Raw genomic sequence first — 22,665 nt, 5'->3', positions numbered from 1 at the left:
GATCTAAGCCTGCCTTGCAAAACTGAGCAGCTATTACTATCCTGGTTTTCAGTGCTGTACAGAGAGGAAGCAGTGTGCACAAATGTGGCAGGGCTAGACATCTCCTGGTTCCTGGCGCCAGTAAAGTCTGCAAGTTCCCTGTTTTTGTGGGTGCCACAAGTGCAGTACAACCCCTGAGCTTATGTTAAAATGGCCATAGGGTTGCCCTGTCTTATGCTGCCTGCACTGTTTGAGAGTCATCCCACTCCACAAGTTCCCACTTGTTGCTCAGAGATGATTGCAGGTGGCTCCTCTGATTCAACAGCGCTGCTGCTTTGCCACAGACATAGCCCACAGCTATGTCTTTGTGAATCCAGATAGGAGCTGGTGAAATGAGTCAGTCCTGACAGATAATGGAAATCCAGCTCAGTCAGCCTGCTGGAGCCTGGGCTGGCTTTTTCATTCATGTGGCAAACACACATACAACACAGATCAAAATGTACCATGTGCTGGGGCTGGGCTGTGGCATGTGGTTTAACCTCTTGCTGTTTTTTTTCAGATTGGTATCAGAGCAAGATACTCCCCTTTCTCAAGGGAAGGGAAAGATGTAGAAGATGCATTCACTCCATGGTGGTGCTGGCCTCTTCCAGCATCCACAACCAGCACCACTTCCCCAATAGTGAAAGGAAGTGGAGCTCTGGGGCTACAAAGCAGTAGGAGAGCAGTTTCGAAATACAAAGCTGTGCTCCCTGCCAAAAACACTGGCAAAGCCAACAGCGCTGACATTTAGACAAGAGCTTCCAGAATCTGTTTTTAGGGAAGGAGCTTGAAAGATGCTTTCGCTGTTGACACAATAAGGAAAAGCAGCAGAGATATTGCCTTTCCTTGGAGTGAGCGACCAGGAACCCTTCCATTGCAGGGGACAGTCACGCTGCTGGAGGAAGAACTCTCCTAATGCGTATAGCTCTGGTCATGCAGTATGCCTTGGATAATCCCTTGGATAATCCCTTGGAAATCCCCAGTGTTAGCAAGCACTGTAAGGGTTGGGTAGTATCCTGCTGCCAGGTTGTGTAAGGACTTGGATGTGGTCTCAGGAGCCCCGTTTACAGGGCTGTTTAGCTAGGCTCAGGGTCTGAGGTGCAGCCAGGGAGGGCACTGTGAGCGCTCTCTTCAAAGTTCAGCTGAGTCTGTGACAGGAGGCTAAAGTGGCTTCACTGACACTGTGCCTTCTACACTCAAATTGCTCCTGTCCAGCCCTGGGAATAGCAGGAGCTGCTCAAAGACAGAACTGAATCTGCACTTCAGATATTCCTGCAGATTCTCTGCTGCATCCTGCCTTGTGTCATTATTTATGCATGGGCAGTACAAAAGTAGTATCGAGGGGGCTACTTGGTAGACACTTTGCAGAAGGATAAGTGGAATTATGAGGATCAAACTCAAATGGTAGCTGAATTGGAGGGCATGGTCTTGGGTTCTGCCTCAAGCTGGGCTCTAAAACTTGGATGAAATTTTGTGCAAAGCTTTTTTTTTAGACTTAGCCTGTTAAGTGTGTTGGGTTTGGTACAGCCATGCCTTCAATTTTAAAGAAGAGTCTTCAAATATAGTGAAGAGTTTTGGCCTATTATCACCTTGTGCGTAAATTAAAATCTCTTCCTTCTTATTGTTGAAACATTATCTTAGAGAGATTAGGAGTGAGCAACTGTGTATTTCCTTCTGACAGAAGTGTCTTTTCTAGCTGATGTTTCTTTTTTGCAATCACAATGTTTCTTTGTGGTATTCCTGCCTTGGAACATAGTCATAGGTCTGGTAGAGATTGTAATTTTGACTAGAGAGGGATCCAAGTCATGAAGAAGAGTATACACAGCATTCACAGCAGTGATTACAGTACTGTGTAGACTGACCTGAGCTGGCATTAAATTAGATCAGATTCCAAAGCTGCAGACAGAGCCTCCAAACCATCCCTGCTTTGCCTGTAAAGCAAGATAAAGCATTTCCTACCTTAAGTTCCTTGTTGCCGAAAATAACTAGTTTAAAGGTACCTCCAGTGTTTCTCTGCTTCACTGAAGTCAGTCCTGTGGCTTTAGCATCAATGTACTCTGAGAATGCACACTATTGCTGTCAACAGTATCTTTCCTCAGGTTTTTCTGGCAGTAGTGGAATGGTGCAGGTCGCTTACTCCTACAGCTGCCTGCATTTCTGTTCCTGTACTGTTGAGTCCTGCCCAGAGCAGATATGCAGAGTGGTGTTTGGATCCTGTGGTTCTGATCAAGCCTTTGCAGGGGCACAACTGGAGACCATAGTGTAGTGCCACAAAGTCTGGATATGAATCCAAGTATGAAATTCTCCAGCACTGAGTGGATTTGCTTCAATTGCCCCGATCTTACCTGTTAGCTTTACAACCCCGCCTGCTGTTTCAGCTCTGCTGTGTTGTGCAGTATCCAGTTTTGTAGGCAGGTGGTGCTGGTCTGTTAGCAGTACCCATATGGCTCTGGAAAGGCACAGCAAACTCCCTGACACAGATGTCTTCCAGGCAGTCTAGTCCCCAGCTGAAGGCAGAAAAGCGGTGGGATTTGTGGTAACTGTTGTCATCTCATACTATTCACAGAGCTCTGAGTGCAGCCTCTCTGCTTTCCCTGCAGGTGGCAATGTCATGGATTCCGTGAAGAAAACGAGGCAAGATGGATCAGAAGTTACTGAAAGACGTAAGGAGAATATTTTTTATTTTGAAGTCACACACCAAAAATCCCAGAAATGGATTTTTGTAAGTTTTGTAAGGGACTGAATGCTGACCAGGGGTCCAGAACTAAATACTGCACCTGTCCCTGGTCTCTGTTGAAGTCAGAACAAGGAATAGAACTGGGCAATGTCAGACATTTGGACACATGTAGCATGAGCTGGTTGTTTAACCACAGATGATTGCCATGTAGTAACATTTCCAGCCAGCAGTGCAGACATTTGGATTCTTCTCCTACCTCTGATATGGCCTGTGTGGCCCAGAAAATATTCTTTAGATATCTTGTTTGGCTGTGAGTAAAACAGAGGATAAATTTCCTGATGGCATTATGGGAATTAGCTAGTAGGAGGTTAGTAAGGGGTCTGACCATGGACTTTGCTGTTACAGCAATGGCTGTGGTTCAGAAGCGTCAGAAATAATACTTCCATGTTTTACAGGGATCTTGTAAAGAAAAAAAGTCTTTCATGACACTGATGTTCTTAGTTACTGTAGAGTTAGACAGGCCTGCAAACAAACACACAGCATTGTGTGCTAATGAGAGTGCAGCCCCTAGGCAATGTGATCTTAAGGAACTTTTCTTTAAATGAGTCAATCTTCTTTGAATGAGTCATGCTCTTCAATGGAAATTAAGTAGAGCATTGGTCTTGTTTGGCTGTATTAATATGCCATTACCTCTGCACCCTTTTCTTTCCTCAGTTATTACAGAGACGGTAACCACAAGACTGACATCCTTGCCACCCAGTAAGTAGTTGTCAGACATTACGTTACTTCTGCTCAGTGTTCTGTGCCCCTCCACGTGATTTAACTGCATTATTTCTGTAAATTCCTGGGTACAGCAAGTCTGAGTGCAGAAAGACTTGCACCCAAAGAGAAGCTATTTTCAGAAATGTCTCTCCCAGAATACTTGTTAGTGGAGAGAAGTAGTATGTGGGGAGCCATCAGGGTATTGTCAGAAACAGAGCTGCACAAAAAAGTCCACTAAGACTGGTAGACCAGACTCTCCAAGGGCTTAAGCCCAGATATAGGGTCTCCAGTGGTGACAAGGCTCAAAAGTGATGGGTCTGCAGCCTCCACTGCTGGGGCTGCAGTGTATTTCCTTGTCATCTTATCCAGCTGACAACAGTGAGTGAATCTTTTCAGGTAATATCACATATCATGGGCGATTTCTACCTCTGCAGGGAAGTACAAGTACCAAGTAGGGAAGGATCCTACATGCTCTTTATACTACTGTATTCTTGATTAGCTTGCTGCAGCTGGGTTGGAAAGGAATTGCACTATCTCATTTATGATGAGAGTTAACAGGAACATCCTTCAGTCCATGTATGGAGCAAAACTTGAATACAGACTTGCTGGGTCTACAGTGTGAATCGTTATGTGCTCTGCCAAGACATTTCTCTGCAGTTCTGATGTCTCACCAGAAATGAAGCTATGCTTGTAGTGAGTGTGAGGACAGCTTTGGTTACCTCCTGCCTTGCTCTTCTTACCCTGAGAGAACGTCTCATTTTGTGCTCATCTCTTCCAGAAGGAGGGAGCAGCAGTGGGCTCAAAACATCATCCCACACTGGAGGGAGCGGAGTGGAAAAGAGGTCTTACACCCATAGCAGCAGCTATGTGACTTCAAGTAAGGAATGAAGACATTGCACAGTGATGAAACAGAGAGCGAAGGCAGCAGAAATGGTCTGAGGAGAGATTCAGGGCAGGGAAGTAGGATGAGCCAGAGGTAAGGAAAACAGGGTATATGAAAGTAGAAGTGGCAAACACGCAGAACAAAGGTATTCCTTCCCTAGATCTGGGTGTGAAGATAGGTGAGTAAATGGCAAAATTCCCATTTTCCACAGGGAAAGCTTGGTTTCAGGAGAACAACAGCAAAAAATGCCATTCCCACCATTGTTAAGAAGTCATTCAGAAACCAAATTTCCCTTCTTTCAGGATTTCCAAATCACAATCTTTCTGACCATTCTTGTTCAAATTACAGTTTTGATTAATCTTTTTGTTGATCTTGCTGAGGTTAGAATATCATTAAAGAATTTCCTAGAAAATATTTTCTTGTGCATGTGTGTCCATGACGTTAGCACTTTCAACAGTATGCCAGATTTTCAGGACATGCTAAATCAGTAAGCGCTGTGTACTCCATAAACTCAGGGTTTTTCTCTAACAGCTTTCTTTGCCCAGCTGTTAGATTGTCATAGTAAAGGCTTCTGAAATATAAGCTTTCTAGCCAGGTTTCTGGCACACCCCTCTCTCTGTCCCCAGTGAGATAGACGGTATAACTATCTTTGTAGAAAACATCCTCCATGCTTCAAAAGAGCTGACAAACCAAAGAGAGTGAAGTTTGGAAGCTCAAGAGCAAAATTAGCCATACGCAATAGATCTGACAGACACCTCCATACCAATTACAGGCCAGAGTGTGGAATCATTTTGCCTCAGGGTAGATGTGAAGTAACTCCAGTGAAGATGTCAGTCTAATTGTCTGGACTAGCACCAGTCTGAGAACTGAACGCAACCTTGCAAACAACTCAGATGACTGTTCGGGATTGCCATCTTCCTTGTTATCTCTTTTCAGTGTGTGGAGGAAAAGAAAGGAATCTGAGATAATGAGTTCTTTAGAGATAATGAGTTCTTGAAGTTTCACAGACCGTTTTCTAATGTCTGCTTTCCCACTCTGCTTGCAGAATGCCTCTAACAGAGGCCTACTTGTCACAGTAGTTCTGCTGAATTACGTGGGAAAGTTACAGAACAAAACAGGGGAAAGTTTGCAAGAAAACACTTTGTTGAGGTTATAAGGGCACAGTCTTTTTGCAGGAGCAGTAAACAATACCCAGTCTGATCCTGCTGTCATCATGGATATGTTGTACTTTATTACAGGGCTACCTTTTTGCTGTACTCTGATCATACTCCAGCATTAGATTTCATAGAAGAGTATGAACGCATTAGTTATGGCGGCTCAGTTCTTTCTCCCACAGCACTGATGTGAATTAGGAGGTAAATTCTTTCCTCTGTCTAAATAGAACAGCCACTAATAACCTCCACGCTGCCTTGGGCCTGACGCAGACCTCCATAACTTCTCCAGAAAATGAACTGACTAAGGCATGACTAAGTGAGAGTGTGGATAGCTGCTTTGGGAGGGAAGTGGACTCATCTCTGCTCTCCTTTATTTCATGAACTGTATCCTTCAGCACTATGAGTTTGGTTTAACAGTCTCCCAATTTCTGTGGCTTGTGTCATTTAACAACGGAGTTTACAGGTGAATCTGTGTCTGAACTAAAACCCAGCACCATCCAGAACAGATTTATTCCTGCTTAGGGGAGGTGGCTCATTCATTCCCCTAGGCCAAAACCTGCTGTCATATATATCATTGACAATATCTTTTTCTTGAAGCCACAAAGATAACCAGTACTCCTCTCTGCACTGAATATTGAGAACTCAGGACATCCAGAGCGTGCATCCAGAGCATACCTTCAGTTTGCTGAGGGCATTTTGTTTTGCCTATAGGTGGAAGTGGTAGATTGAATTCAACATCGTCATCCTCTGGCTACAGACAAACCCAGTCTCCCAGCTCTACTCTCACCAAATCACCTGGCTCAACATTTGAAAGAAAAACCTATGGCAACCGTCATGCAACATATGAAGGTATCACAGAACATGCCATGGAAAGGAGGCAATGTGTAGTGCACATTGTGAGGTCGCATTAATGCAGGATTGTCCCAAACAGCACAAGAATCCCATTGTGGTTTTGCTAGGAAATAAGCCATCAGGGACACATTTTAATGATTAAGTCCTATTTATAGTAATGCTCATTCCTAAAAGGAGTTCTGGCACATTTTTGTTGAAAGACATTAGCAGCTCTTTCATGTAATCCTGCATAGCTCTTTTTTAAAATGGAAATGTTTGTTGCCCACTGGGATTAGACAGTTACCAGGAAGACATGTTTTTAAAGCTTTTAATGATCTTGTGCAAAGTATTAATGAGCATCTTTCTGTTCTTTGCAGGGAGCTCCAGTGCAAACTCTTCTCCTGAGTTTCCCAGAAAAGAGATTGGTATGTTCTTTTTAGAGCTGTTCCTTTGAACATTATGGCAAGGCCATGTGAGTTGGTGACTACAGTGGCTTTTTGCACATCGCTGTGTCTTGCTCTACCTATGCTGCCTCTGTATTGCGCAGCCAGTACAGCTCCATGATTTCGGAAGAGTTACTTGGGATTTACATTAACAACTGACAGCAGAGTCTCTAGCTGATACATATTCAAACAGAGGGTGCATACCATATATCTGCTGCCCTCAAGTGCTTTTGTGACACTCTCCATGTGGCATTAGACACGGACAGGAGAACATAGATATGGGATGCTTCGTAACATTTCCTCCCCTCTGCACCCATAGCTGAGAGAACAACTCCAAGCAAGAAAGCCCAGACAGGATTTTGAGCCATTGCTGGATATACTTACCCAGTAGCTCTTTTCTAGGTTTCAACATGTTTATATGGAAAGATGAACTGTCTCTCAAGTGATATATTCTACACTGAACTTTGTCAGCAGGTATGAGTTTGCCCTGTCCAAACTCTAAGCTACTGATTTTACTCAGTGCAAATAGTGAAAAATATGGTCAGGCCATCTTTCTGGCTCAAAGAGGAGGCAGGGTTTCGAAGTGTCCAACCTTGGCTGGTGCGCTAAACAGGCCTATTGGCTTCCTTTTGGCCAGTTGGAATGGGAGATCACCGTTTATGAACAACATTTATGTGTACAAAAAGAAAGAGCCGTTGGTCCAGAAATGCTAAAGGTGCTAGTGATTCTTTAAGACACTTTAAAGCATAAAAGTGGCCTGGTAAAAACTTGAAGCATTCAGTTCCCCCAGCTGTGCCACAAGTAGAGGTTACTGTCTGAGTCTGAGCACTCTAAGAAAGATCTATGTGTTCATTTTCAGTGAGGTCACAGACAGTAAAGCCTAATACTGCTTTTCTTTCATTGCTGTTCACAGCATCTGCCTCCACAAGAGGGAGAAGCCAAAGTCGAGGTGAGTGATACTGTTCTTTTAGAAGCCTCCATTGCTTTCTTCAGTATGATTCAGGCTATGTTAAATGGACCTATTCTGTAGCTGGAATCAACCAGTTTAAGTGTAGAGCAGTCAGATGAGGTATGTGGTTTTACACCACTGCAGATGTGAACCATTTATCTGTAAGCAATTGCTTAAACAAGTTTGGTGTAAAAATTGACCTTAGTGAAGATCATGGTGGTTTGGACTGTGTCAGAAAGGAGGATCTACTTGGGTACCTGGACATCTGGGGGCATAGGACACAGGCTTCTGTCTTGTCTGTTCACTACCATAAACTCTGTCCATCCATGCTCTGTGACCCACCTCTTGACATATTTACAGTAATTGTATTCATGTTACTCCTATTGCAATCTATCTTGCAAACCATAAGGCCATACATACCCCAAAATGATCTTATGCTGGTAGTAGAGAGGTGGTGAGGAAATTATGGACTTGCTGTGGTCTGTTTAGCCAGCTCACTGTACAGCTCTGCATTAAGGCATTCAGCTTCTCTAATAATTTATTAACAGTGTTGGGGAAAGAAGGATTATATTGGTCTGTAAGAGTGTAATATCTGTTCCCAGTTGCTTGAAGAGGAAACTATAATGTCACTTTATCCAAGTTTATTTTAGCAGTGGATATAAATCAAAGTGTGCTCTTGCGCACTTCTCCTGGAGAGTATCACAGTTTCAAATTATTCTACCTCAGATCTTCACAGCCTCCTCTAGCACACTACATACCTGAGCTCCCAGCAGAACTAGGCCATACATAATAAAACAGACACCAGAGAATCAGCTCCAGCTTCTCATATTACTTCAGAAAATAATTCCAATCCATCAGCTTCTCCACATGAATGCCAAAGCTAGTGTTTCTTTTATAGTGCATGCACTGTCAGATTTCATCTTGAGTAGCATATATTGCATGTCCTGGCTGGCCAGTTTGCTTGTGGGTAGCAAGCTTAAAGGCTTGCCCCAGCCAAATCACATTAACTCTATAGTCTCTTGTGCCGGACAGTAAAAGTCAGTAATAAAATCAAGTACCTAGCGAGAATGTTGGCTTAAAACTGGCCTGGTTACATTCAGTGAGTCAAAAGACAAGCCAGCAGGTTGTAAGAGACTAAATCATACAGCCCATTGTAGAGATGACAGTGTGAATTTTACCCAAGTAAATTCCCAAGTAGGGATTTTGTGTATTTAGTAAGCTTCTTTTGGCTCTCTCAGTTTTTGTCCAGAAGGACAATAATAATAATAATATTTGTAGTGAGTGAGAATATCGATATGATTGAGGACTGCATAATTAGGCCTTGCGTATGTCTGGCAGTAGCAATGTTATTGACTTCAACGGAGGCTTTCAATGAGTAAAATATGGCTGTCTGGAATTAAAAGTATCAAAATGTGACCCCAAAACAAAAAGTCACCCAAACAAATTTACAACCAATCCACATGGGCCACGCGTGCTGCTCAAATCAAGCAGCAAGACAACAAGATGGAACACAGACATAAAGAAGGAAGGAATTAACTTCAACCTAAATATTAATTCCCAGCCCAAGACACAAATGCATCTCACTCTATATTCATGATCTGCTTTTTCTCTTCCCAGAGAGTGAAATACGGGTCCGACTGCAGAGCGCATCTCCCTCTGGCAGATGTAAGTGCCATGGATTTTATTCCAGGGGGATCAGATATAATATAGAGGGTGTTGTTGCTCTGGGTGTGTCTGCAGCGTCTTTGGGACCCAATCTTTATGATGACAGCAGCATATCATTCTTTTTTTCCTGTTAAGAATATTCATTTGTCTCCCCTTTTTGAACAAGGAAGGATGCTGTGGGTTAGATGGCGGTCTTGCAAGGATGTAGTTGTACTTAGTCCCAGAAATGAGGCCTTGAAGCTTTGTTATTAAGTGGCATCCCCAGAAAGTACAGCTTCTTGGACAGGTAGATTCTACTGAGTGGTTTAGTGTGGGTAAGATTACAGATCAATGAAACAATGGCTTTTGGGTGAGCCTGGACACTTGCTTTTCTTTCCAGGGACAGAGTTGGATGATGTGAAACGTTTGCTGAAAGGAAGTCGGTCAGCCAGCTGCAGCCCTACTCGATCGCCATCAAGTACTCTCCCGATACCGAAAAAGGCTGTGGTGGAGACAAGGATGGTTACTGAAAGCTCTCAGTCAGGTACTTGGCAGAGGATGGTTAGCAATGCTGGAGCCATTCCAAATATTATTTGCCATAAAAATACCCAGTTGCTAAGAACAACTGAGTAAGAATATATGGTCTCTGTCCCAGACAGTGGTGGCAATACAGAAAAAGGGTCAGAATGCTGGAGGGCTGTCCAGATGTTGACCTAACAAGAGCTATCTTGGTAGCTTTCTAGTGTCTTGTCTGATTTCCTTAAAAGTAAGCCAGTTCATGCTGTCACCAGCTTTAATTCAGAGGCACTTCTGGCAGAGACAAAGAGCTCTAAACAGATATGTCTTAAAGTGATTTGATCTCTTATCTCCAAGCACGATGGAGATAGCACTGAAGACAACATTTGGGTTATTGTTTGATTTATTTGCCACACCACATGGTTCAGAGATCACTAGAACTCGATAGTAATGTAGTACTTAAAACACTATAACCAGCTTTTATTATTTATAAGCCTTACCACAGGGCTTGAGGCAGTGGTATTCACATTCACTCCACTGCCTTCCACCAGTATCTAGGAACAAGCAATACCTTTTTTTTCTTGCACATGGCTCAAATCCTGTCCAAAACTTGGAATTCTACTCCAATACACCAGTGAACAAATCAGAGCCTTATGTGGGAAGTAAGTCATATGTTGCATGGGCCAGGATGATTTATTAATAGAATGGCGGACCGAAGTGTTTTATTCTGGTATCATAGCATCTACAAGCAATGAAATCTCTTCAAGGTGTTTTATGAATGATTATGCTATCATGTCAATCTTTACACCACTGGTTAAAAATCAGCTGGGCTGTAATCAGCTGGCATTTGAGATCAGTTATACCATGTTAACCTGGAGTCATTGTGTTGACTCCACTAGGGTAAAATTTAAGGCAGGTGAAGTTTTGTGCCATGTAAACCTGCAATGCATGCTAAGCCTGGTCTCATTGAAAACTACTTCTGTTTGTTTGGTTTTTTTACAGTGTCAGGGACATACGATACAACCATACTGAATACTGCCCTCCCTTCATATATGTGGTCCTCCACCCTGCCTGCTGGGTCTTCCCTTGGTGGTTATCATAACAGCTCTTCCTTGATCAATGCTATGTCTCACTCTACAGGATCAGGTATGTTCCCTGGACTACCCAGGCTTGAAGGATGTAATTTCACTGAAACTGGGTCAACAGCAGTGCTTTTTTTTGCACAGCAAGAAGAACTAAAATGATGGAAGAATCGAGATGTCAGGGGACATGCTTGAATTTTCTCTGGTTTTCTGTAACTTGCTGCTCTCTGCTTCTACACTGACTGTATTTGAAAGTCCTTCTTTGTGAGAATCTATTGTCCTGACTGCCTGATCTGTTGCTAAACTTTGGTGATAATTTTATCAATACGGTCATGCTCACGTTCCCTATCAAAACTAGTTTTAGACTCTAGTCGACATTGGATCATCCTGGCCCATTGTAAGAACAACTGGGCCTGACCCTTCAGTCCTCATATATTAAAGATGTGATTAGTAAGTGCTGAGCGTGCTTCTATCTCGCAAGGCACACTTCTAAATGCCAAGGGTGCTGCATTTCCCAACCGCAGAGAAAAAACGCAGGAAACTTTATGGTAACATACTATTAAAAGCTTTGCTTTCTGATACAGTCTCACGATTGCAACTTGTCTGATGTAGGATTTTCTCCCCTTTGTCAGTTCAGTAAAAGAGTGGTGTGGTGTGAAAATGTTTAAGATTTTTCCTCTGTGCAATTATTGTGCATTTTTACTAATTGCATTTCCAAGTGACTCTGACAATTTCTGTGACTGTGCCACTGACCTTTGGGTGCTGGATTTCTGATTCCAGAGAAGTAGTAACATTTTACCTCCTCGTTTTGTAGTTTTTGGTGTTCCAAATAACCTGGCTCCCAGCAATCATACTCTGAACGCAGGCCTGAGCACTTCCTCTACAGGTCAGATTTTTCTCTTCTTCCCTTCACAATTCCACGGTCAAGGCAGACAAGTACACTCTGTTTCTCTTCTGTGCCTCATCTCAGTGTCAGCAGCTTGTATGCACGTCCCAGTTATTCGTTGGTTGTGGTGGATTTATTCTGAGTTGGCCCTGTATAGTTGGTGTTACCTCCTGACTATTTTTGTCTGGGAGGCAGGGAAAACTAGAGGATTTCTAAGGAGAATAATTTATCTTTTGAAAGACAGCTGTTAGGACAGCCTGTTTCTTCCCTAGAACAACTCAGGGTAATGTCTTAAAAAATAAACTCATGTGTCAAACTCCATAAAGGCCCACTGGTCCTCTGTCAGTTTTCTCTGTAAATTCCCTTTGATTTATCTGGCTCATGGCTTCTGGAAGACTCTCTTCAATGTCACTGAACCACTTCCTTTCGGTCACATACACTATGTCTGCACAGCACAGTGCCATCATGCAAGGTCTCTGACTGGGCCTGCAAAGAGAGCAGGGTGTATGAGAGTGGTCTGTACACTGCACTAATATTGCCACACTGATTCTGTTACCAAAGGTGCCACCTTCCAAGCCATTTGCTTTTCTCTGGACAGTACTTTGACACATACTGTGTGCAGTTATCTCCTTAAATTTCCCAAGCGCCCCACCTGCAGAAATGTCCATGCAGCCATGAGAGTGGCTTCACATTCTATCTTGTGATAATTTTAAAATGGTCACTGTTATTGTCCTGGGCCAACAATAACTTATACAGCAAAATGATCTAAGCAAAAATACAATTTGTAAGGAAAATCTTTGAACAGAAGTGCTTAGGCCAGTGATGACTCCAGCTAGCTGGTGAATTTTCTTGGGAGAGGCTGTCATTATTCTCATAAGTCTGGTTTTGTTTTTAGCCAGAATACCACCTGCACTACAGGACTCCTATAACCCCCCTTGCGATCTTTTTCTTTGCAGTGTTTGGAGTTCAAAACAACCTGTCTCCAAGCTCTTCAGCCCTGAACCAGAACGCTACTGCAGCCTCTGCAGGTCAGCAACAGTTTAAGCCTGGAGAAAGTGTGAGGGTCACCAATGTGTGCTGCCTCCTCCCACCTCTACTATAGTGACTAAAAAGTTCATATTGACAGAGACTCCTGCATTACCATCTTCTTGTGGGGAGCAATGTGGTATGAGGGGATATTGAGGAACATTTCCTCTGCTTTGCATGTGCAGGGATAGCTCCCTGTGCTATGTAAGCACTAGATATTCGCTTGCTGGGGGAGCCCTTGCTTGTTTGAGTTGTCCTAGGTACCCTGAATAAGAAAAGATTTTTGAAATGGTGTTCAGCCCAAGGCTGGTCTGTGTAGATACCTTGTTATCCTTCATCTCTTCCATTCTCTAATTTCTTCATTGCAGCATATGGGATGAAGAACACTTCTCAGAGTAACACCGTGGCAAGTACTGGTGTGTCTGCCTCAGCGGGTGAGTGTGTCATTCACAGTTGTTTAGGCATGGCCTTGTAAGGCATATCATGATAAAAACAAGTTAGAGATTCAACCAGCTGTGTGACACTAATGCCTGGCTCCTCAGGAGCATGACTTGTCACTAACCAAGTCTCATACCAGTACCTTTCTGAAAAGAAAGCAAATGAGCCAGAAGCTAAAATGAGCAAATGAGATGGTCTGATTCAGATCTCTCCCACTCTGTGGTAACTTGGATGATTTCATTGCAGCTGTTTCTGCGCAACAGGCAGGTAACTGGATAGAAGATCGCATGTGTGAAATTGTGCTTCATTTGAAGCCAAAACACATGCAAGGTTGATTTTAGACATCATTTTGCAGTAGTACCAGCCTCAACCAGTCAAAAATCAAGGAACTGATTTACACATAATCAGAATTTTTTTTTTAATGAAAGAACCTGAGGTCTTTCTACTGACTTTTTGTCCTTGAACAATTTGGATTCATCTTTTCCATCTGGCTTTTGCAACTGAGAACAATAAATTAGTCTTTTTTTTGTGTGTGTGTAAGGGAAGCCAAGTTTCTTTTGCAATCCAGGGACTCCCAAAGATGAGGCTTAAAAGTAGATGTGAATACCACAGAAGTTATGATAACTTTTCTAACACAGGTTTACTCCAGGTTGATGCTAGAGCAATGGAATAATACCATTCTGGTTGTTTTGATTTTCAGTGTGTCAATTTGTGTGCAAATTCAAGTATACTGTTCCAGGCATATTTGATACTGCCTGATAGCAGAAGGATGACCACACTGATGTTTTGAGCCTTGTTTGGCCTGGGCCAAACCTCAGTAAGCTACAGTTCAATGCCTCATAGCCATGCCTGGCTCTCAAGGATATGGAGTGCTTTGTGCTTGACAGAGTAGGTCTGCTAAAGGTGCTCCTCAGCTTGAGCTGTGGTGGCTCTGATAACCCTTGGATGTCTCTCTCAGACTGAGTTTCTATGATTCTATAGTAAGTGTGTTTGAGAAGCAAAGAGGTCATTGAGCAAATAATTTCTATATGTAATTGATTCCAGATGCTCTCCGTTTTTGGTAGCGGTCACTCCCCTGCTAGTGAATACACATCTCTAAAGACATTTAATGACACACACTGCTCTCCTCTTAGCTTCAGTAACCAGTGTGTCTCTTACTGGGTGTTTATAGTAGTGGCAACCCCAATCACAATGCAAGTACCTGTTTTAATGAACAAAACTGCTGTGGCTTGTAGTTATGACTCAGTGGCCCACGCTCATCTCCTCACCTTTCCCATCTTTTACCAATATTCCAGGGGGAACTGTTTTGAGCTCCCAGGGAGATGATATTCTGCGCAAAGACTGCAAGTTCCTGCTGCTGGAGAAGGAGAATGCCCCAGCAAAGAAGGAGATGGAGCTTTTGATCATGACAAAGGACAGTGGCAAAGTCTTTAGTGCCTCTACCACTGGGCTTAATGGAGGTAACTTCTCTTCTTTGGGACACGTGGATAGGCTGAGGGCAGAGAAATAGAGACCGATCATAAGGGGAGTTCCGAGTTCAGGACACTACATCTGACTCCAAGCCTTGCAATCCAATCAAGAAACTCTGGCAGGCAGTTAGCCTTTAACTATGCCAGCTGCAATCTAGGTCTAGCTTTTGCATCTGAAGCTCTAGAGTTTGCCTTGGAAAATTTCACAAAGCTCAGAAGCTTTGAAAGCAAAAAGCTAGATCTGGTTTAAGCAGGCAGAGCTATTGTGTCTTCCCAATAAAAAATGTGCCTTTTGCCAATGAATCAAAGTAGGCCTGATTGAACTTCTGGTATAATGTTTTTAATTACATTTGGTTCTTGTTCAGGATCCTTTGTAGAAGACACCTTGAAGAAAGAGAAGCAGGGATTTTCCTCCTCTTATGCTACAGATACTGGCCTAAAATCAGATGCAAATGGTAAGAGTTTGTCCCTGTGGAAATGCAACAGACCTTTCTTCTTCTGCCTCCATTACTATCTTTCCCTTTCAAGCCCATGCTCTAAGTTTAATCATGCATATAAAGACTATTAAACCCTCTTTTTCTGCTATTAAAACAGGAGGACTGAAATCTGTGCCAACAAGGGACAAAGCAACCTATGCAGGTAAGTGATGCAATTCAGACATTCATTGAAAGAAGCACCAAAGCACAATATACAACAAAGCAATTGTCCTTGAGTGACATAATTCATCTCTGTGCAATGACATCAGAGGGAGGGAATGTCCAGGAGGCTACTCTGTCTGTAATGAACAGAGCACTTGCCAGAGACATTGGTACCAGTGATTTGATTATGGATGAGTGGGCAGTTGGGGTATTTTTTAATTGCTGGGGAAAACTGGATAGCTGATAGGTGGTACAACTGCATCCTGCTACCAGGATAGATGTATGGGAAGGAGAGGGCTCAGACAGACCATGCTGGCTATTGCTGTCATTTATGGCTCAAAACTGTACAAAAAACTGACCCCAAAGGGATCACATTTTTCATCTGTTATTGTAAAACACACTGAGTGTTGTCCCCTGTTGGAATTCCTATTAGGAATGCTGTTCCCAGCTTCCACCAGGACTAGAATTACACCCACTGTGTGCAGAGTGGGATGTAAAGATTTTTCTCCATATTCCCTTGTATAATGGATCAGACCTTGGTGTCCTTATTCTAAGACGTTCTTGACTCTGAAGTCAAGGAACTCTTCATTAACAAGGAGACTGTCCCTTCCCTCTTCCAGAAATACGAAATGGTGATGTGGGGGGTGCAATCGGATCAACGCCATCCTGGTGTCCTTGTGGTTCCTGCTGCAGCTGGTGGAAATGGCTCCTGGGTTTGCTGCTGGCCTGGTTGCTTCTCCTTGGATTGCTTTTTGGACTCATTGCTCTGGGTAAGAAATAACTGAGGAACAAAACATTGAATTGGATAGAAAGAGAAACAGAGGGTGTAAGCTGGCAAAACAGCCAAGTACCAGAGATATCAAGCCAGAGAACTGAGGAGTACCTTCAGCTTGATGGTGACTGCTGCTAAGATACTACAAATGAACAAAAAGGATAGATAAGGAATGTAAACCTTTTATGAGAGGTTATATAGCCTTGGGGTGAGTATGATAGGAAAACTCCTGAGATTTGAGGTCTTACTTTTCCAATTCCAAAGCTGCCATATAAACTCCAGATATCCCTGCTAGAAAAAAGATGCAAAGAAGAATCTTGCAAAACTCAGTGGCCATAGCTATTTGAAAATGTTGCCTTCTCCCTGCTGTTAGATTTAGGTATTTCAGACATGCATCTGTGGCAGCATGTTCCCTAACATTTTCCTTTAACCTTCCAGCGGAAGAAGTGAGAAAGCTGAGATCTCGTGTGGAAAACCTGGAAAAAATCAATGGCGGACTCCTGACGATTAACCCAGGGAATTCAAATATAGAAAAGGATGTTTCAAGAGTAGACTTTCTTCAGGGTATTTCACCCTCCTCAACCTTCCCTTATGAAAATGAAGAGTCAGTCTGGTTGATGGTGAAGAACAGACTGAACAAGGAAGTGGAACGAGGTGAGCAGAGTCAGTCTGTGGTACTGCATGAGACCAGATTATTTAAAGGGGAGTGGGAGGATTTGCTGGCCCAAGGACCTAAAGGCCAGGGCTTTTAGAGTGCAATGAAGTCTGTCAAAAATCGTGCCCTCACCTGTCCTCACAGACAGGCTGTGCTGGAGCTCAGAGTGCTGCCACTAACACTGGTGGCGCATCTCTTAAAGCCAGCAGAAAAGGGAGAAGAAAGGAGTGGTGGGTATGCCATTCTGTGCCAGGGTGTATCGTGTTTGCTGTAGCAAGTGAGTTTTCCATTTTGAAAGAACTACACAGTAAAATGAACCCATGCTTTATTTCTCATGCTACCTTTTTTTTTTTAGCAAGGGAAGGATGATTTACTTCTGTTTAGCAGATGCCTACATTCTCCCAGCTTCAGAAGTTTCATGGATTACAGAAAGCAAGTTTCTGAGGAAACTACTTACAAAGCCATGCTGTGCTTGATAGCCTGTGCTGCCTGCAGCCTTCAAAATCTGAATAGAAGGGCCCTTGTACGTGAAGAAAGTAGACATTCTATTGTGTAATGCACTCTAACAGCCCCTTCACTTCCTGTTACAGGCTACTTCCGAGGGGAGAGAGGAGAACCTGGTGAGAAAGGTACAGCCATATAACCCTCGCCTTCCCTTAGCCTACTGCTTGGCTCTGGCAATGCATAAGTTTGGGGTGGATGTTGCTACAAGGGGCAATTGGTAGTGTGAAAGATGAAGCTGATTTACACAAAGAATCATAGAATCAGACTCATTTAGGTTGGAAAAGATCATTGAGTCCAACCCTTAACCTAACACTGCCAAGTCCACCACTAAACCATGTTCCTACATCTACACTTCTTTAAATACCTCCAGGGATGGTGACTTAACCACTTCCCTGGGCAGCCTGTTCCAATGCTTGATAACCCTTTCATGAAGAAATTTCCCTAACATTCAGTCTAAACCTCCTCTGGCACAACTTGAGGCTGTTTCCTCTTGCCCTGTTGCTTGTTACTTGGGAGAAGAGACCGACCCCCACCTGCCTGCAGCCCCCTGTCAGGGAGCTGTAGAGAGCAACAAGGTCCCCCCTGAGCCTCCTCCTGGCCAGGCTGAACAGCCCCAGTTCCCTCAGCCGCTCCTCATCAGCCTTGTGCTCCAGCCCCTTCGCCAGCTCCGTTGCCCGTCTCTGGACACGCTCCAGCACCTCTGTGTCCCCCTGGAAGTGAGGGGCCCAAAGCTGAACAGGGTGTTCCAGGTGCGGCCTCACCAGCGCCCAGTACAGGGGGACGGGCACTGCCCTGGTCCTGCTACAGTGTAAAGCTAGTTTGCTGCATAAACCATAGAGGGCCCGATCTCATGCAGAACTAATACAGGAGACCCAGTCTTGCGTTGTGCCAGTGTGAAAGGCCAGATCCTGTTTACCATTAGTGGGATGGGTCTGATTCTGCACCATTCAAGTGTGAAGTGTCCCTGCTCACCCAAAACTCCTTCATGTTTCATTGAAGGTGGGAAAGCAACTCTAAACAAAATGAATCAGTAATCATTGGAAATGTCTCCAGGATCTCCCCTGATTATTTTTTACTCTTTTCTCAGGTGACATGGGAATGCAAGGTCCCAGAGGTGAGTCTGGAGCTACCTGCTTTCTCAGGTAGATTGGCAGCCTGCCATAGGGCCTGGGTAGCAAACGAATTCTTGTTACTCCAGAAGTTAGAGAAGCTGATGCATTCTGTAGTTCAGATATTGTTGTGATGGTTGGATTTTTTGCTTTTTTTCTGGGCAAAGACAACTGTAGAATTCACAGTAGAAGAGATAACAGACCTCACTTTGAATCTAGAAACTTCTTTCACCTGGATGAAAGTCATTCCTGAACCTGAGCTCTACCTGATTTAATCACAGAGTGTTTCAGAGGATTTTGTGTGGTGTGAATGATTCAATCCATTGCATAAACACAAGGGGACCAATGTGGCTGGAGATAGTAGAACTTGTAAACACGCCAGGAACATAAATTCATTTTTATGCGAGGGTGAGAGCTGGCCAGAGTGATAAACAGGGAAGACCTGTTCCCCACTGACTGTCTATTTCTTTCTCTCTACAGGAGAGCGAGGACTCCCTGGTGTCCCAGGTGGGCAGTAATACAATTCTCCTTTGAGGGGGAGTGTTAGTAACATTATTTAGACAAGAACAAATTTTGCACTGCAAACCTAGCTGAAGGTGATTCTCTAAAGAGTCAATATTTAGCATACACTAAGTCACTTGATCAGTACCTTGGTGCTGCGCTACAGACATAGCTTAGAGACTTTGTTACAAGCAAGGCCTTAGCCTGACTTCCACTTAGTCGAACATGCCTAAGATTGGGGGTTGTGAAGATCCCAACCTACCCCTGACAGAGTCCCACAGCTGCATGAGCACTTGGCCCAATTTCCTTTTGCTCTTATACGTATTGTGTTCTTCTAAAGAGATCCCTGTTCAAGTACCCACTTTTCCAAGTAATATACCCTTTACCCCAGCTGATGAGTCTCAAGGCTTCAGGTTCCCTTAATTTGCATGTTATTCTTTCATGGAACACAGACAAGGACTCTGAACACTTTGTGTGTTTTTCTTTCCAGGCATTCCTGGTCCAATTGGGCACCAAGGACCAGAAGGACCAAAAGGACAGAAAGGCAGCATGGGTAAGCATCTCTATCAATGCTGTGAGTCTCTTACAACTGATTGACACGGCATGGGAATAATGACACCAGGTTGGTGTGATCATTGCCTTCCCCCATGGAGGTGGCCACTCTTGCCCAAGGCCTCCCATAAAGACATCTTTATTTACAAGGCATTTGTTTCCTGTAGGTGATCCTGGCACAGAAGGTCCCATGGGCCAGAGAGGTCGAGAAGGGCTACCAGGGCCTCGAGGGGAGCCTGGGCCACCTGGATTTGGAGAAAAAGGAGACAGAGGTAGGGTCTAGGTGTACCATTCTTGAATAGGCAGAGATGGACAAAAGCTAGAGTATTGTCCCAATTCATAAAACACTTCAGTGGTAGAATTTTATTTGATTATTCAAATCCAGATTTCATTTCAACATTTCCCAGCACAGAAAAATCTGGCCTAAGGGATTTTTTTTCCCCAACTTAAAATCGGTAAACAAGGGTTGTTTTGGTTTTCCAGGTCTCTCAGTCATGTTTGAGTTTGGCAGAACCAAAACCACTTAGTATCAAGGTCATCTTCTTCCCTGTTATCCAAGTCACCAAAGCTGGGGGATTTATCTTGCTCATCCTAAATCCCAGTGAGATGGGGTTTTTTTCTTGGACAATGCATGCTTGTTTGGGTGTTTTGCACTGACAAGCAGATTATTCATGACACTTGCCAGAGAAAGAATAACACAAGATGGGATAATGGAAAAATGGGATCATAATTGTATTCTACAGTATCTATTCATGCTCTTATTCTGCAGGTGCTGTTGGTGAGCCAGGTCCTCCAGGGCCACCTGGTCCCCCAGGTTCTGCTGGCCTTAAAGGTAAATATGAAAATGGACAGAGAGAGCCTAGCAGACTAGTTAGGAGTAAAGGAGCACTCTAGTCTTTCTGTTTCACTTGTGTTGCGCTACAGTAATCAGAAAAGTGAACTAGTAGTCCTCATTTTAGGTAAAATTTAGTTTAGTAGGTACACATAACCTTTAGGCCAATAAATTCTTGGAGATTCTTAGTGAGAATGGGGATTGGCAGGGAGGTTTCTCAAAACACAAAAAGACGTGTGATGTTTCCAGCTGTTTTTTCTCTGCTTTCAGAAATAATAAGGTAAATTCCATAGCCCTAACAGGCTTCTGACAGAGTTACAGCTCTACAGTCCATGTAACTGTGATAAAAATTGAACTATAAAAAAAATAGTCCCAACATCTCAGTCAAGATGGAAGGTTTGAATCCCTTTACCTTACTTTAGGGAAAACCACTTCCTCTATGTCACAAGAACTAAGCTGTGCAGATTTGTTGTCCCAGTTTTAAGGATGCCAGTGATGCAAATTCTCACAGTAGCTGTGGGAATTCCAATCTGCTAAACACCTAGTAGATTGTGGATGCTGTTGGGCAAACCAAAAGAGATTTGTTCATTTTCTAATAGTGGTGTTACTGAAAGAAAATCCATGTTCCTTATTCACAGGTCTGATGGGTTCTCCAGGTCCACAAGGTCCTCCAGGTGAGTGCTGCATTCATTTGCTTTGGCATAGAGATTGGAGAAAACAAAACCAAGAGTGATAATTTTTCATAGTTTTTCTTCTTCAGTGATGTATAGTGGTGAGTGGGATGAATTAAACTCCCCCATCTCATTTTTTCTGCAGGTCCTCCTGGCCTGCAAGGATTTAGAGGAGAAGGTGGCCTCCCAGGTGCTAAGGGTAAGCTTCTCTTCCTTTCAGCAATTACCGCAGCAGCTGATGTGCTTTTCTAGTACTTCTCTGAGTAGCAGACTTGGTTTGAGCATGTAGCATTTTGATGCTAGGGGCAAAGAAAAGCTTAAGGCTGAAGAAAGGGGAGGGAAGCTAAACTTAATGACTGCAAGCAAATATTGAGAAATACAAGAGACACGGAGGTAATAGAGCAGTATAGGTGAGGAAACATGGTTGGATGATGGAGCTGTATTGAAGAAAAGGAATTTCCAGTTTGAGTTTGTCTGATATCAAAGAATCTGTATGATTGTTCTTGATGCATGAAGTTTCTTTCACTTCCGACATCATTATTATTCTTCAATTATCCGTGTATCTTTCAGGTGAGAAAGGAGCCACTGGAGCCCCTGGACCCAAAGGTGTGTTGATGAATTAGATATCTTTTGTGCATATTTTCTTTAGTTTCCTTTTGATATGGATACTGTCCATGGGTATTAACCCTATGCTTCTTTTGCTTTTTCTTCTGTGCTTTTGTCGGAAAGCAGATTTTATCTTCTTGGATGTAAACATTTTACAATTACACAATCTCACAGAATCCTTCCATTTTTTGTACCACAGGTGATCAGGGTGAGAAGGGTTCTCGTGGAATGACAGGTTAGTGGATTGTTTTCCCAGAGTAACAGCCTTTCTGTTTCCAAATATGTTTCCTCTGTTTCCTATGAGTTTCCAAATAACAGCATAGCCCAGCCATTCCCAGTTAACTTGAAAAAGGGTAATATGTTATTTGTTAAAGGAGGGGGTTTTTTGCACCCAAGTTTTAAATAGATCCACTAATCTTGGTAGTAATCTTTGTATTTAGCTTTAGGGAAATTCTCCTTCAGAGGCTATGTATTCACATCCCTTGAGCTCTTCTAATGCTCAGAGACAGTCAGTCATGAATCATAAGGCCTGAACATCCTGTCAATGCTGTTTTTCGATTGCAAAGCACCAAATATTGTTGACAGTCATAAGCTTTATCTTCACCAAGATTTGTTTGATTCATTTTCATACCATTTCACTACAGGTGAACAAGGCTCAAGAGGAGTGCCTGGTCTTCCAGGAGAGCCAGGGGCTAAAGGACCTGTAGGTGGGTAACAGAAAACAGCTGTGTTTATAGGTGTGGCAATGTCATTTCCACCTAGAGTGTGTTTCTATGAGCACAGACAAAGAAACAACATGGGAGTGGAATCAAACTGGTCGTGATCCTAGATCTTTTCTCTAGATAGCTAAGATTAGTTTGTATACTTGGAAAAGATGTTCTACAATTAATGAATTCACTTGAAAAAGTGAATGTTTTCTGGATCTTGAGTAACTGCAGCCAAGGTTTTTTCAGACACAGTATGGTGAAAAGCCACTCTCTTGTGTTTAGGTATGTGCTCTGCTTAGGAGGAGGGTGGATGGCAACTGTGATGCTACTTCAGCTGTCC

General features: G+C 43.2%; 1 protein-coding gene across 1 annotated transcript in view; it reads left to right on the top strand.

The window, feature by feature from the left end:
• The first annotated feature begins 2,629 nt into the window (after positions 1-2,629).
• COL17A1 (collagen type XVII alpha 1 chain) overlaps positions 2,630-22,665 on the top strand; it is a 37,765-nt gene continuing 17,729 nt past the window's right edge. Inside the window, exons 1-28 of the mRNA XM_055814203.1 lie at positions 2,630-2,681; positions 3,410-3,454; positions 4,236-4,334; positions 6,206-6,343; positions 6,703-6,750; positions 7,682-7,717; positions 9,335-9,382; positions 9,762-9,905; positions 10,880-11,023; positions 11,774-11,845; positions 12,802-12,873; positions 13,240-13,305; positions 14,605-14,769; positions 15,144-15,233; positions 15,373-15,417; positions 16,037-16,186; positions 16,627-16,842; positions 17,434-17,472; positions 18,435-18,461; positions 18,937-18,963; positions 19,448-19,510; positions 19,677-19,786; positions 20,293-20,341; positions 20,980-21,015; positions 21,158-21,211; positions 21,583-21,618; positions 21,818-21,853; positions 22,263-22,325. Coding sequence (XP_055670178.1) covers positions 2,630-2,681; positions 3,410-3,454; positions 4,236-4,334; positions 6,206-6,343; positions 6,703-6,750; positions 7,682-7,717; positions 9,335-9,382; positions 9,762-9,905; positions 10,880-11,023; positions 11,774-11,845; positions 12,802-12,873; positions 13,240-13,305; positions 14,605-14,769; positions 15,144-15,233; positions 15,373-15,417; positions 16,037-16,186; positions 16,627-16,842; positions 17,434-17,472; positions 18,435-18,461; positions 18,937-18,963; positions 19,448-19,510; positions 19,677-19,786; positions 20,293-20,341; positions 20,980-21,015; positions 21,158-21,211; positions 21,583-21,618; positions 21,818-21,853; positions 22,263-22,325 — 2,170 coding nt within the window. The remainder of the gene's footprint in view (positions 2,682-3,409; positions 3,455-4,235; positions 4,335-6,205; positions 6,344-6,702; positions 6,751-7,681; positions 7,718-9,334; positions 9,383-9,761; positions 9,906-10,879; positions 11,024-11,773; positions 11,846-12,801; positions 12,874-13,239; positions 13,306-14,604; positions 14,770-15,143; positions 15,234-15,372; positions 15,418-16,036; positions 16,187-16,626; positions 16,843-17,433; positions 17,473-18,434; positions 18,462-18,936; positions 18,964-19,447; positions 19,511-19,676; positions 19,787-20,292; positions 20,342-20,979; positions 21,016-21,157; positions 21,212-21,582; positions 21,619-21,817; positions 21,854-22,262; positions 22,326-22,665) is intronic.

This window comes from Falco peregrinus, chromosome 1, assembly GCF_023634155.1.
Source record: "Falco peregrinus isolate bFalPer1 chromosome 1, bFalPer1.pri, whole genome shotgun sequence".
Lineage (NCBI taxonomy): Eukaryota > Metazoa > Chordata > Aves > Falconiformes > Falconidae > Falco > Falco peregrinus.
This window is presented reverse-complemented; position numbering and strand designations above follow the sequence as displayed.